At 46.7% G+C, this 15,336-nt stretch overlaps 1 protein-coding gene across 2 annotated transcripts; it reads right to left on the reverse strand.

Annotated features, from left to right (window-relative positions):
* Positions 1-1,042: 1,042 nt before the first annotated feature.
* Positions 1,043-15,265, reverse strand: VCP (valosin containing protein). 2 transcript variants are annotated; one of them, XM_026506319.4, is made up of 17 exons: positions 14,878-15,265; positions 11,399-11,510; positions 11,036-11,208; positions 9,778-9,920; positions 9,129-9,259; positions 8,081-8,212; positions 7,064-7,166; positions 6,286-6,419; positions 6,073-6,208; positions 5,608-5,720; positions 5,037-5,201; positions 4,828-4,950; positions 4,364-4,576; positions 3,866-4,174; positions 3,436-3,591; positions 1,859-2,013; positions 1,043-1,705 (listed from the first exon to the last, which is right to left on the reverse strand). In XM_026506319.4, exons 1-17 carry the CDS (start codon positions 14,892-14,894, stop codon positions 1,600-1,602), a joined length of 2,421 nt encoding a protein of 806 aa, XP_026362104.1. In that variant the 5' UTR covers positions 14,895-15,265; the 3' UTR covers positions 1,043-1,599. The 2 variants fall into 2 exon arrangements, with proteins under 2 accessions (XP_026362104.1, XP_057169533.1); XM_057313550.1 differs by lacking the exon at positions 14,878-15,265 and adding an exon at positions 13,469-13,487.
* Positions 15,266-15,336: the final 71 nt, after the last annotated feature.

The following is a 15,336-nucleotide window of genomic DNA, read 5'->3' on the forward strand; positions in this document are numbered from 1 at the left end:
CTTTCCCCCAAAAGATCTTGTCTTTGGCCCACAGTGAAGTTAGGTTGCCAACCCACAGGGATGAGCCATATGGATGACAGAATGGCAATGTTCAAAGTGGAAACAAGACTGAAGGCTAGCCATCAGGACACCTAAATGGTGGGAAAACCAGAAGAGGATGAAAGACAGAATGTGGTAGAGAAAGTATCATGGAAGATGAGGGAGAGTCAACTCCAATCTCCAATGTGCAAAAATCTCTATTTCACAGCACATGAATTCAAAATGCCCCAGTTTCATCAGTCAATATAATTATCTCGTGTCCCTGTAGATTATCTATCTTTTTAATCCATACCAGCGACTGGTACAAGTACTAGGAAGACCAATAAAAATTTGACTGGGGATTATTTTCTCTGCACCTTACTCCTCCCTGGCTAAGGCATCACAGTACTGATCCCCAAAGCACTAAGCGATTATGTTGGTACCTGCTGAACAAAAAGGATATTCTATACCTGAACATGGACAAAACTATGCAAGCAATCATCTGAAAATAGGTGAGCAGGGGAGGATGTTAAGTTTAGAAAAAAACACATCCAATACTAGAATTTTATATTAGAAAAAAACTATTTTTTTATAATACAAATTACATAAAGGGGGACATAATTATAAGTGATCCTCAACCAGAGCATGAATGTTTAGGACTTTTAGATGCATGTAAAGAACATCGACCTCAGACAGAGATTCTCTTTTTACAACCCTTAAGATTTTTGGAGGGCACCCCAATTCAGTCCTTGGTCAGGAAAAGAGAGCTCTGCAGCCTTAACCTTACCATCCACATCAAACACAACTAGAGCTCCATCAGGCAGGCTGCACCCCCTCCCCAGCAGTCCTATTCAGTGATAATACAGACATGGGGCAAAGTGGCAGTTCATACCGCTGTCAATCAGAAGGGGAAGAGGGTGCAATCTTACTTTAATTTTTCACATTTGAAGAGTGCCTTGACAGTAAGGGGTAGAACAAGGCCCTTCCCAGGAAAAGAAGCAGGCACAGGGGCCAGGACTCAGGCTCCATTTTGACCCAACGTTTATTGTCCTTTTACAACATGTCATTTTTGGTTTAGAAACTGCTTGTGATTAGTTTTCCAACATTAACTCAAAAGCATGTAAAATAAAATCAACCTACTTTCTATATAAACACCCAGCAACTGTGGCCCTTCATCCTCCTGCCCAGGTTGGGTAGAGGGAAGAAGGGAGGGCTTGGGTAGCACTGAGTGAAGTGCAGATGCTTTACTGTGGGGAGTGGTGGTGGTGCCTTGGTTCACGCCCACACACGTCTCCTGCACTGCCCCCAAATGCAACAGAAATGGCGTAGGCCCAAGGCCCAATTCCCTGTTGGTAATTCACTCTCTGCCTCCCAAATGAAAATCGCTTTTATTTTATCTCTTTTGTTTTGTATTTTTTTGCAACAGAAACCCCCTGTCCAGAGTCTGACTGTAGCTGAACTGTTCAGACTGAGGAATGGAGCAGGCCATGGGCACACCCCTGGTCCCTCCTGGGCGAGCGCCCCCACCCTCAGGGAACAAGGTCCAGCCAGGCCAGCTCGCTGTATGCTGGCCACCACCACTTAGCCATACAAGTCATCATCATTGTCTTCCGTGTACACACTGCCACCTGTGCCGCCTCCACTGCCCTGACTGGGGCCAGCTCCACCCTGATTTCCTGAAGGGAATCTGTATGCACAAAAGCAGAGACAAAAAAGAGAGTTAGGATAGGGCCTGTGTAGAATTTTCCAACTAACCCGTGAGACTCCTTAGGACTCCCCACAACCTTGGTTGTACAGTTACCCAAAACAACTTAAGTACTGCCCACTGTAACGTGATTACCTGAAGCTGCCAAAGCCCCGACTCTGCTGAAGGGTCTGAGCAAACATCTCATACTTCCGGATGTCATTGTCACTGACAGAACGGCGGGCAAAGCGCATGGCTTCCTCAAAGTGATCTCGGCGGATCTCAGGCACTGGATCATCTTCTTCTACCTCCTATAGGATTAGTAAACACAGACCACCAGGGCTAAAGTCCAGCCTGGATTCCTTCCCTGGCCCTCCTGCCCCCCCCCTTTTACTGTCTCCTCTCTCTAAGCCAACCTGAATAAGTTACAAGGCCAATCTTCCTAAAACTGAGTCACTGCCCTATTTAAAAACCAGTCAGTGCATTCTAGAAAAAGCCAAACTGTACAGACAAAATCACATTAGTGGTTGCCAAGGGCTTAGAGTGGAAAGAAGCTGACTAAAGCGGCATTAGGGAACTTTCTGGGATGACACAAATTTATCTAAACTGTGGTTAATAGCTACAGAACTTAAATACATTTGTCAAGTTGCATGGAGACAGTATACATCAAAAGGGTGAATTTTACATGTGAATTATATCTCAAAAAAGCTAAATTTTAAAAATAGTTTCTAAAAAAAAAATACAAACCAAAAACCCAAACCACCTAAATTTTAAAAAGATTAGGTAAATAACTTTCAGTGCCTACCACATTCAGATTACACCTTACCTAGTGGCCTCACTTCCAGTAACATATGCCCTCTTAAATCTACTCAGGTTTTCCCCCAATTCCCACAATCCTATTTCTTGAGCCAGTTATTTGGGCTGCTTATTTCCTTAGCCTTTATAGTCTCCCTTCATAACCCAACTCAAACTCTCTTTCTTCCACTAAGAAGCCACTCCGATTGCTGTGACTTAAGAAACTGCTCCATAGGATTAAGTATATCAATAGTTACAAAGCTTTCACAGGGGAGAGAAGGAATATCTCAGAACTCCTACAAAAAATAAAGCCTTTCATTCATTTATTTATTCATTCATGAAGTCTCTAACATGGTGCCAAGATACACTAGGAAACATGCAAGATGATACAGACTTCTGTCTTTATGAAGCTTACATACACAGCCCAAATTCTGCATTTATTTATTTTTTTTTTTGAAGATTTTATTTATTTATTTGACAGAGAGAGAAAGACCGCGAGAGAGGGAACACAAGCAGGCTTCCCACTGAGCAGGGAGCCCGCTGCGGGGCTTGATCCCAGGATCATGATCTGAGCCGAAGGCAGACGCTTAATGACTGAGCCACCCAGGCGTCCCCAAATTCTGCATTTAATTTCAGGAGGTCCATGTCCCACCAAAGGACAGGCCCATAGATCCTAGGTTCTAAACCCTATTTGTTTATGTTACAATTATACTTTGATTTCCCTAACAGAGCCTCCTTCAGGCTGAGCATATAGACTACCCATCTCTTCTCAGCCTTTAAAATTCCAGACTGAAGAGATTAATACTCAGTATTCTTTTTGATGCCCAACTAACAGGGCATCTATGAGGTATCTTTCGAAACCCTTATACTACAGCATGGTAGAGATTGCCCCTGGCTCCCCACAACTGACACATATGGGGGAAAAGATGCAGACTCACCATGGCAGATGGGTTGGTCTGCCTCTCCCGTTCCCGCCTAATTTCACTCTCGATGGATTCACGGATGGCCAGCTTGCAAGCGCGTTGGCAAATCTCTGTCAGGTCAGCTCCAGAGAAGCCGTTAGTCATCTTAGCCAGGAACTCCAAATCCACATCCTAAAAGAAGCAATAGAGCTACCTTAGCATTTAGCCTTTCCTTCCCTGTAATACACTGATCTCTGAGCCACCCACACACTCCTAATTTCAGTTTGTGCCATCTTTCGCCACTGTTCTACTCCTGATTCTGGATTATATTAACACCTTCAAATCGTCCATCTTTCCTTTACCACCCTAACCCCAGATATCCCCAGTGGAATCTTTTCCGGGAACCAAATGCCACATTAAGCTGAGCACTCATAGAAGTCCATATCACCAATGCCCTTGCACCTGCCTTGGCAACTGGGGACTTGCGCAGGTTGGCCTTGAGGATGGCAACACGGGACTTCTCATCAGGAAGTGGGATATAGATGAGCTGATCAAGGCGGCCAGGTCGCAGGATAGCAGGATCAATGATGTCAGGCCGATTGGTAGCGCCGATAATAAACACATTCTTTTTTGTAGACATGCCATCCATTTCTGTCAGGATCTGGTTGATGACTCTGTCTGCAGCCCCGCCACCATCTCCAATGTTACCACCACGGGCCTTGGCAATTGAATCCAGCTCATCAAAGAACAGTACACAGGGGGCAGCTTGGCGGGCCTATGGGAGGGACACATGGACTCAAGCATTAACACAACTGGGTCTCTCAGACCTGAGAAGGAAAGGAAATTAAAGTGACCTTCACTGCTCCAGCTGAGCTGCCAGAACAAGATGGTTTCAATTCTCCCAAGAAAACAGCTACCTTGCTGCCAAACAAGTGAATAGGTAGCTCAGCTGCTTGTAGCTCACCTTGTCAAAGATTTCCCTGACATTGGCTTCAGACTCTCCAAACCACATGGTGAGCAGCTCAGGACCCTTGATAGAGATGAAGTTGGCCTGGCACTCATTAGCGATGGCTTTGGCCAGCAAGGTTTTCCCACAGCCAGGAGGTCCATAGAAGAGTACTCCTTTGGAGGGTGTCATGCCAAACTTGAGGAATTTGTCTGGGTGCTCCACAGGGTACTAGGAAGAAAAGAAAAGAGGATTCGACATACCTCCATAGTTTGAAACAAACCTAACCAAACAGCAGCATCCCTCCCAAACATCCCATGGTGTAAAATCAGGTTCTCTAGGGGCAGGGTCCTTCATGCCTCCAAACTGAGAACAGCAGGTTCATGAATTATGCTCTCACAATTCTTGTACTCAACTGTCAACACCCCAAGCCACCTACAACATACTGAAGCAGTGACTTACTCTGGACCAAGTTACCCTACCTGGACGAGCTCCTGAAGCTCACGTTTGACATCCTCCAGGCCCCCGATGTCCTCCCAGGTCACCTGTGGTACCTCCACCACAGTTTCCCGCAGTGCTGATGGATTGCTTTGGCTCAGGGCCCACTAAAAAGAAAAACTGGGGATGAGATTTGCCAAGGGAAAGGTCAAAATGCATGTGTGTGTACCTGAGATGAGGGTGCGGTCCTTACCCGGAAGTCATCCATAGTAACTGCGAGAGAGTTCATGACTTCAGCATCGATAGTCTCATCCTCTAAGTCAATGAGGTCCATCTTCTTGCGGATAGCTTGAAGAGCAGCCTCCGAGCACAGGGCTGCTAAGTCGGCGCCCACGTGCCCATGAGTCTCATTGGCGACCTGCAGAGAAAAGATCTACTTTCTACTCTGTCTCTAAGACCTAGCTGCCTTAGGAGGCTCAGAAACTACAGAATCCTGGCCTCTTCCCATGACTCCTATCTCTGGGTCCTCCCATTTCCCAGTACAGATACTAGCAGTTCTTTCATTGGCTGGGTTTTAAGTAGTTAAGCCTAGACATGGGGCCTGGAAATAAAGCTGACCCCAAAGTTCTGGTTTACTCTAATGTGGTGTCAATAGAGAAACATGCCAACTCCAGTTCCCTGGATTCAAACTCAGATCACTTCCTTTCCCCTGCCCAAGAATCAAAATCAGTCTCTACATCTTAAGCTTGTGTCCCTAGCCAGTTCACTTTAACTGCCTGGAAACAGATATCCTAACTCAGGGCCAGCCTTCAACATCACTCCACCTGTTCCAGGTCCACATCGTCTGCCAGCTTCATGTTCTTGGTATGGATCTGAAGAATTTCCAAGCGTCCTGTAGCATCAGGGATTCCAATATCTACCTCCCTGTCAAAGCGACCTGCAGGACAGTGTGTGAACACAGAAAGGGCTCATTTCTGGTCCAGAGGGAAGAAGGGACAGGTCTCAGGTGACCAACCGCCTCTGTCTGTCCAGGACTGTCCTGGTGTTAGCACTGAAAGTTCCATGCCCCGGGAAACTCCTCAGTCTCAGGCAAACCAGGATGGCTGGTCACCCTAGACAGGACATAGGATAAGGGAAAGGACCCCTGGGCCCTATCACTGCAAGGAGCTTCAAGAAAACCTCAAATTAGGTGACTTAAATGAAGGACAGGCATGGGATCAAAGAAGCTCAGTTAAGCTATAGTCTCCCTATGAGCAAGAACAGGGCTGAAAGAAATTTGGGGTCCTTACCAAATCGCCGAAGGGCTGGGTCAATGCTATTGGGTCTGTTTGTTGCTGCCATGACAATCACATGTGCTCTCTGCTTTAGGCCATCCATGAGGGTCAACAACTGTGATACAATACGCCGTTCCACCTCCCCGTGGGTCTGTCAGGACAGGATGTCTGGTCAGAAGTGAAGTGAGGACCTTTCAACCCCCACTATCCCCTCGGGTAAGTTCCTACTTTCTCTCTTTTGGGAGCGATGGCATCAAGCTCATCAATGAAGATGATAGCAGGAGCATTCTTCTCAGCCTCCTCAAAGGCTTTACGAAGATTACTCTCAGACTCACCAGCCAACTTGCTCATGATCTCAGGACCTGCAAGGATACAGAACAGAAACAATGACAATACAATATCCTTCCTCAATCACAAAAGAAACCAGAACTCTTATCTGCCCAGCCCAGAGACAGGTGCTGTGTGAAAATGTGGTAACCTCTGCCTACTTTCTCACAGACTCTATCAGACACTATCCCAGGACAGCCACCAAACTAGGCTGGAGAGAAGCCAAGGAACTCACAACACCTATCTCACAGTCAAGCTCTAAATGGCAAGATGACAGCACATGCTCTGGGACCTCTGGTCAGAGCAGGAGAAGCAACGCACCAATTGTACCTCTATCATTTTCAAGGAGCCAGCTGCTCTCAACCAGTCTTCCCCTAAACCCTCTCAAATAAATTAGCAGACAAAATTTGAGCTCTCATTCTAACTTGCTCCCCCTAAATGTCTTCAGCCTTTCTACAATCTTTCTCAAGGGGGGACAGATCAGGGGGCACCAGAGTACAATACCTTCCCCGTGTTGCTTATCTGTTCGTAATGTACCCCAGCAGAAGAAAGATGATGAAATATACACAAGGGCATGTGTGCAAATAAACATGTCCATAAGTTCTCCAGCTCATGACACTGGATCGTGCTCAGCTCAGAGTAAGGTCCAGCCAAACATGAGGTGAACCAAGTCTCCTACCATTGATCAAGAAGAAGAAAGCTCCAGTCTCATTTGCCACAGCTCGGGCAATTAGGGTCTTCCCAGTCCCAGGAGGTCCATAGAGCAGGATTCCCCGAGGAGGCTGAGGACCAATACAGAGGATATGATTAGGTTCAGAGTCCTACCTTCTCCCAACCCCACCCACTCTAAGATGGTCTGACTGTGGCTCTATCTAGAGAGGGTGAGAATCAGAGCTTGACCCTGACATCAGTTAAGAATAAGCTCTCAGCGTTAACTGCTAGGAAAACAGTTTACTTCAGACCATACTCACTCCTCTTATTAGCAGAGAAAATAACGATCAGAAAACTGACATTTATGATTATACACTGCATAGAAGACTAAGAGCACAGAAACCACCCTAAGAAACTCTAATGTGGCTAAGTCTGAAGATCCTGGGACTACAAAAAAGCAAGAGGCCACTAGGCCAAGGGCTTGACTTTGGACAGAAAGGCCAGGACTAGCTTAGCCATCTAAGAAAGAGTATTGCCAGAGGCTCACTCATTCCAGTAATCACAACCCTCTAGGATTTATTATCCTATCGGAATGCTTTTCCTTACCACCAACCACAACTTTTCCTCTTTGAAGCTGTCTTTTCTGTGGCCTCGTCCACAGGCTGCACATGGGAAATGCCCACAAAGAAGATAAAATTATTTGCATGGTACATACTAGTGAAAGGGGTAATTTCATCTTCAGTGTGCCCCATGATATGTAAACAGTTAGGAAGTTACATTGTAGATCTGCAGTTCTCAAATGTTTTGGATTCAGGACCCTTCACATTGCAAATTTCCTGAAACTTCTACTTCTATCAGGCTGTACTATTATAGACAAGTTGGCGAACTACGATGAGATTTGTTTTTATAGGGTCCATGAGATAAGAATGGTTTTTACATTTTTAAAGGACTATTAAAAAAAAAAAAAGATATGCAGTAAAGAATGAACCTGAGTCTTCATTAATCACCAGCCGAGATTATGTCCCACAGGGCCCAGGATGCTCACCTTAACACCAATTGCCTTAAAGAGGGCAGGATGTCTGAGGGGTAGCTCTACCATCTCCTTTATCTGAGCCAGCTGTTTCCTGCAGCCACCAATGTCATCATAGCCTACTTCATTCAAGGATTCTTCCTCATCCTGAATATGGGGAGACAAAGAAAAAATGAAGGCAGGAATATTAATATCAGCAAAAATTGAGTTTCTCCGAACCCTTCTACAATCTGGTGTAGAGAAATCTGTTCTATGATTTCCTCTAAGGGGATCCTGACTCAAAGAACAACTCTAAAAATCCCAAAGCAAAGATTTCTATCACAGCCTTTCCCTTTCACGCTGTCCTTAGTATTATTACTGGGAAGGGCTCCCCTAAGACCTAACGTTGGAAACTCTGGGAAACGGGAAGAAGTCTGGAGGCCATCATCGTCATTTCTACAAAAATTATTCCAACCACTTAAGATCTTTTGCCTTCAATCTAGATTTTATTTTATTTTTTTTTTTAAGATTTTATTTATCAGAGAGAGAGAGCGCATGCCTGCATGCACGCACAAGCAGGGGGAGTGGCAGGCAGAGGGAGAAGCAGGCTCCCTGCTGAGCGAGGAGCCCGATGCGGAACTTGATCCCAGAACCCTGAGATCATGACCAGAGCTGAATGCATCCCAACAATCTAGATTTTAAAAATCACTGATATCACATACTTCTAAGAAACACATAGGTCTGAAAATGAATAGTTGAGAGATTTTTCCACCTCTGGAAAGGAGCTTAGTTCCAAAGAACACCCAGCTTTATTTTATTTTTATTTTTTAGAGAGGTGGGGAGGGGCAGAGAGAGAAGGAGAGAGGAAATCTTAAGCAGGCTCCATGCCTAGCACAGAGCCCGAAGTGATGCTCGACCTCACAACCCTGAGATCATGACCTGAGTCAGAATCAAGAGTCAGACGCGTAATCAATTAAGCCACCCAGGGGCCCCATAGAGCACCCACCCAATTTTAGGAGTTATCACATGACTGCCCCACTTTGTAATCTTGAAATTGGGTACTGGTATGAAGGAGAGAACTCACCTCTCGTTTGATAGGCTCCCCTTCACAGTGGATCACTGTGTCTGGAGCAACAATGCAGTAAGGGCTGGGATCTGTCTCTACTACTTTGAACTCTACAGCACGCATTCCACCCCGGACAAGGAAAATGTCTCCTGTGAGAGCAATTAGCACAAGTGCAGTCAGAGAGGTCAAATACCAGAGCAAGTGAGAATTCCTCATCAGTACCTGGAGTCTAAAATGCCAAATTCACTAGATATTGCTCTTTTTCCCTTCCCACCTCCACTTTATTAAGCATCAGGCAAGAGGAGAAAGCTAAGCTGTGAAGAGTCCCTCTGCCATTCAAGAGGGCTTCTGGTACATCAGGTTTTGGCCTCTGGCCTGAAGCCCATAAGGTTTTGCCCATTTTGGATTGTGACACAGTCAAAAGTGCCCAAGTTCTCCTTCTGGGACAAAAGAGAAGATAGCTTACTCTACTGAAGCAGGTAGTGGGAGTAGGGAAACAGAGGGAATGGGAGGCAGGAAGAGGGAGAGAGAGTACACGTGAGCACGTGTGCAGAATATATGTGTAAGCACACATACATGAGAATGAGATAAAGACATTCCAAGGTTTACTCCCAAGTAGCTCTACAAACAACCAACCTTAACCTCAGTCCCTAGAATTATCTCTCACCTTTCCGGATGGGTCGATAAGCTTCCAGGAAGTATGGCTTAAGGTATACCTCGAAGAGATTGCCAGTGATGCCTTCCACCGTGTCATCGATGGGTAGCACATGAATACGTTTGCCGTACTTCACATCAGGGCACGGCTGGATGCTGAGGATGACAAGCAGACTCCACATTACCAACCACACTGCAGCCCCAAGCACTGGGCGTCCGAAAGGGCCTGGCACAGAGAGCTGATGGCGAGTGAAAGAGAAAAGGTAGGGATGGCTTTAGGTGAAGAGAGGCAGGAGGGTAGTGTGGGAGTGAGGACAAAGGAGCAGCCAAGCAGAACTAAGACAAGTCATACTCAGGTGGGGTAGTAGCAGGACCCATTAGAAGAAGCTATTGAGGCTGCTCACTCTTTATCAGTGAGCCAAAAGGAAGACCCACTCACGTAAAGCCCCAAAATAAAGAAACAGGAGGAAGGGTCTTCAGTGAGAGATATCCAAAGATGACCCATTCTGTATCAGTAACACAGTATTACAAAGGGAGGCCTTAGTCAGACAAGTGTCAGAATCAAAGAAATAGAACTGAAAAAAAATCATCTCAGCCAGGTGATCAGAGCACCCTGACAAAGTGACTAAGCACCTCCAGGAAGAAGCCTACATGAAACCTAGAATCCACGAAACATAATCAGAAGTCTGAGATGTTCCTGGCCAGGTGACAAGTGGCTGAATAGCAGTGGCTAGTGATGACTCCCAGATGGGGAAGCCTCTTGCCTAAAGTTAAGTCCAAAATCACTCAGAGTGAAGCTATTCAGGGGTCTGACTCAAACTATGCCTCTCCTACATTAACTCAAATCCTTAAAAAAAACCTATTTGGAGTCCACCTTCTATGCCCACACTTCCACCTCATTCTGGCCCCAAAACAAGCCATTATTTCAATGTAACAGTGAGATCATTTCGTAGACAAACACCCTCAAATGGCATCCTAAACCAGTGTCTAGCACGCGATAAATTATACCTCTGGCTAAATAAATAAATAAATAAATAAAGGCATCACTAAAGTTATAGAAATCCAACTTGTTCCAAGGGTCATGCAGAAGTAAATTCTGAAGTCCCAGGGAGGCAGAATCAAAACCTAAAGACAGTCCTACTGTATTAAGTCTTCCCATTCCTAGGAGGCTTCTGCTATGTGTAGCTGCCAAGAACTTCACTGGGGTCCTGTCTATAATTCAGGCTGTCTCTGGCCTCCCATCCCTGAGGGGCCAAGAACCCCACACACACCTGATGACATCCCCTAGGTGTACGCGAAGGTTGTTCCGAACAACTCTATTCATTCGAATCTTCTCATCGGAACATGTGTCATCAGAAAGCACAATGCACACAGCTTCCCGCCTCTTCTTTCCTTTCAGCAACACTGTGTCACCTCGGAACAACTGTAGCTCATCCATCTTGGGCTGAGAAAAGAAGGTTAAGGCCTTTAGGTCACTGGGACAGGGGGTAAGCAGCAGCCCTGGAGGCTAGAATACCCAGTAAACCCCACTCTACCTGTGGTTACTGAAAAAAAAAAAAAATGAGGAAAGAAACCTGGGAAAAGCCCTCAGGCTAACAGCATTAAGGAAAGATTGGACCTTAGACCCAATTTACCTGAGACAAAGACACCACACTGTTGTCCTCATTGATGGCTTCATCGACAATTAACCGATTAGGACGGTTCTTCTGTTTAAGAATGGCTGTTGATAAGTCATCACCTTTCGAACTAGAAAGAGAAAATGAAGTTAGTCCCAGTACATACTCCAGTCCCAGGGGCCCCACCAGTCTTTAAAAAACTCACACTTAGGAAAGAAATAGTGGATAAATGAAGCTGTCCCTACACCAGAGAGGTGAGATAAAGGATATTCAGTCAAGGTCATATAGAGTAACATTCAACACATACAGTTCCCATTCCAGCAGCTCTTGGTATTCTGAGCACTGGCATCCTAGCTGTACAGGCCCCAAGTGATCTTGCCCCAGAGTCAGGAAACTATCACCTGAGAAGACTAAACAGAAGTAGAGGCTGAGTAACAATTAGAGAAATGACAACAGTCTTATTATGAGACAGCAATTAGGAGAAGGGGCTCTGCAGTCAGACCTGCTGGGTCTGAATCCCAACCCTGCCACTGCTTAATTGTGATCTTGGACAAGTTACTTAACCTCTCTGGATGTTGATGTCCTCATCCGTAAAGAGGCGAATACAATAATACCTACCTATCTTGGAGGATTATTGTCTTAACTGAGATAATGAATGAAAAATGCTCAACACAATGTCTGGCACATGGTATTAATGGTCACAATGATTAGCACTGCAGAACAAAGCATAAGCTCTTTCTTTGCTTAACGTTCTTGGAGAATGAAGTGAGCAAGACAACTTGCTGTAGGGCTCAGCGAGGCCCCCCAAGTCCCACCAAGCAAGCCTGGGGACAATGAAGCAAAATCATTGGCACTACCATCCTTACTGGCTAAACTAGCTGAATGCCAGAGCATTCTATACACCACAGAAATGCCAAGCATAAAGACCATGATATATGGGGAAAACAAAACAACTACACTAACAGATCTGAAACCATCAAAAAGATGCTCAAGCTCAAAAACAGCTTTACAAATCTCTGCGAAGACATGTAATTCCACCACAGTGTTGGTTCAAAAAGTCAAAACCAAGAAATGCTGAGACATGGAGCAAATCCAAATCGCTCACCCAAACCAAGGCTGCCTGAGTCTACGCTCCGTTTAAAACCCCTAAATAGTTTCAATCGTATCCTAGAAAATCATTCACCTTACACCAACTTCTTACCTAGCTCATCTTCAACCTTCAGTAACTAGACTCAGTGGGCTCTCCCTCTGAAAAGCTACCTTCTCTTACTAAGGCTCAGAAAAGCCTAACATTAACCAAAACAGGGAGACCGGACAATGGAGGAAATGAAGAAATAAAAAGGAATCTTTTCCATTAATTATTCCTTCACTTAACAAATTGGCAAGTATACATTACAGGCCAGGCACCATCCTATGATCTGGAAATACATCAGTCAACAAAACAAGACAAAACAATATTCTTGTTGGATATATCTTCACAACTTACAAGAAAAAAAGATTCCTATACTCCAGAATACCAGCTAGGGAGTTGTGGGGTTTCTCCATCTTTTGGTCCTGATATACTCAACAGAAATACAAATCCCATTCATCTAACAAAATTGTAAGCTTTCTGCTGATCCTCTCACGTAGGCTGCATCTTTAATCATCACCTTAAAGCTAATTTCCCAGAGTGGAGTTTCCTCAGCCTAAACTTGTCTCCTCAACCTAAAAGTGTAGCATTCTGGGCACAATGCTGCATAGCAGGCAGACTCTTACAGAGCTTATCAACACCCTGGAGAACAAGCATGGTCAATATAGCAACTGAAGGCCATTTAAACCCATCAACTCTCCCTCTCTCCCACACATCATAATACCCTCCAAGGACTGCCCACCTTCCTGTTTAATCTATGGGACTGGGGCTAGAGAAAAATAAAATGCCAGATGCCTCTAGTCATCATAGTTTGTATTTTAATCCCAAAGCTGCATTCTACGAAAACTTCCTAGCTGCCTACCATTCCTGACCCTGGCAATGGAGATGAGTAGTATGCCCTTCTCTTAAGGTAAACACCTTCACTTCCGTATCTATCTACTAAGATCAAAGGAAGTAACCTCTAAAAGAGAGCTTCAGCCTGATCGTGGGCCAACAGCAGTCCTGGAGGCTCTTTGGGGACATTCCCCATTGTCTTCTGCATGAGCCAGGCCCTTTCCAGAACTCCAATGGGCCACAGGGGACTTGAAGGGAGTTCAGGTAAGAGTCATCAAGATGACCTAGAGGTTAGAAACCATCTGTGATGCCAGGTTCCAAGAATTTTGAATTTTTATTTTTAGTCTTGAAAACAAATGACTGAATAACTTAAGAGAGTAAGTATTAATAAGTAATGGTCCTTTTAAACAGACACCCAAGTAATACTTTATTTCGGTTTAGAGACTTAAAAAAAAAAAAAAGGGAACACCTCAAAAAATTCTCAAGTCAGGAAAGTGATTTGCATAGAAGAGTTTCCACAGGACGGCTTTTTTTTTTTCCCCAGTATCTAATGCTCTTGATTCTAAATATAAAGGGCAGATGGGCAGAGGTGGTCAGCTTTTATCTGATGCTTTCCTGAGGGATGGAGGGCCCAAGATTTCTCAACATAGCAGTCTGGAGAAAGGAGCGTGTGTGTGTGTGTGTTCAGAGTTAGAGCAACTACAACCTTCTCACCACAAAGGCTGAAATCGAGGAAGGCCCGCAAATTACCAACTGAGATTCGAACTTTAGCAAAAGCCCAAAACAGAGAGAAAGGCTCCTACTCCCCACCCCCATTTCGTAACATTAAGAAAAACTGACTAAAGCTTTCCCATGCGAACAACCAACCTAAAGTACGAAGAAGGCCAGAAACGAAACGCTGGGCCCGCCCTTTCCCTAACAGCCCCTTACTACTCAGGTCGTAAGGATGTCAACCAAGGGTCAGGCCCATCCAGCTCCAAAAAAGCGGTCGTGAGCTTCCCGGAGCTCGCCAAGTCTTCCCCGCTCCGGCCTCCGCCTGTCTCCCGGCTCCCAAGGCCTTCACGTGGCCCAAAGTCCACGCCCACCGGGCCCAGATAGGGCGTCGGGCCCGCGGGGCCTGCTCCCTCCGGGGACCAAAGGCCTTCGGCGGATAGTACACCTCATCGCAGGTGGGCGCCCAAAGCCCTGGGGCTACACGCCGGCAATGTGGGCCCGCAGACCTCACAAGAACCCGACAGCGGTTCCCTGGAAGCCAATCAGGCCGGCCGGGCCTGCATGACACAGCACGATCTGGCCCAGGCCCCGACCCAGGCCCAACGCAAGCCCGGCCTAGGGGGCGCGCGGCTGCGCAGCCAGGCCCAGACCGGACCGCGGCCCCTCATCCCCCTCCTTCTTCCCCCTTCCCTCTCTCCCTCCTTCCCTGTCTCCACCTCTTAGACGCGCCCACGGCCAGGCCCGGCGGGGCCTACCCAGCGCGGCGAGTCCCCAGGTGCGCGCACCCGCAGCGGGCGGGCGGGCGCGCGCACACACTCACTCAGCTCCAGAGGCCATGGCGCGCGCCTCTCCCGGCCGGCGGCTGTGGCGGCCCGCGGGTAACGGCTACGAGGGGTGGCAGGCGACCGACTGGGCCGGGGCTCTGCTTTCCCGGACAGGGGGCTAGCAGCGGCGACAAACCCGCAGGCGGCCTCCTTCTCGCTTCCTCCTAGCGGCACCGAGGTGGTGGGCGGGCGGTATACACTGGCTCCTGATCCGGGAGGGGGCAGCGGCAGCGCCGACTCAAACGACGGCTGCAGACGCTGCGCTGAGACTGAACCGAGAAGAGCCGAATCATCGGAAGGAGAGGTGCTCTCACCTCAGCCAATCAGCGCCTGCCCTGGGGACTCCCGCCCGCCTCTCCGCGCCTCTCCCCAGCAACCCGCGGACTAGAGCCAATCAGGAAATTTGCTTGCGGCCTGGCTCCCGCCTCAAGGATGCAACACGCCTAGTAACGCCA

The sequence above is a fragment of the Ursus arctos genome, unplaced genomic scaffold (genome assembly GCF_023065955.2).
Source record: "Ursus arctos isolate Adak ecotype North America unplaced genomic scaffold, UrsArc2.0 scaffold_18, whole genome shotgun sequence".
Lineage (NCBI taxonomy): Eukaryota > Metazoa > Chordata > Mammalia > Carnivora > Ursidae > Ursus > Ursus arctos.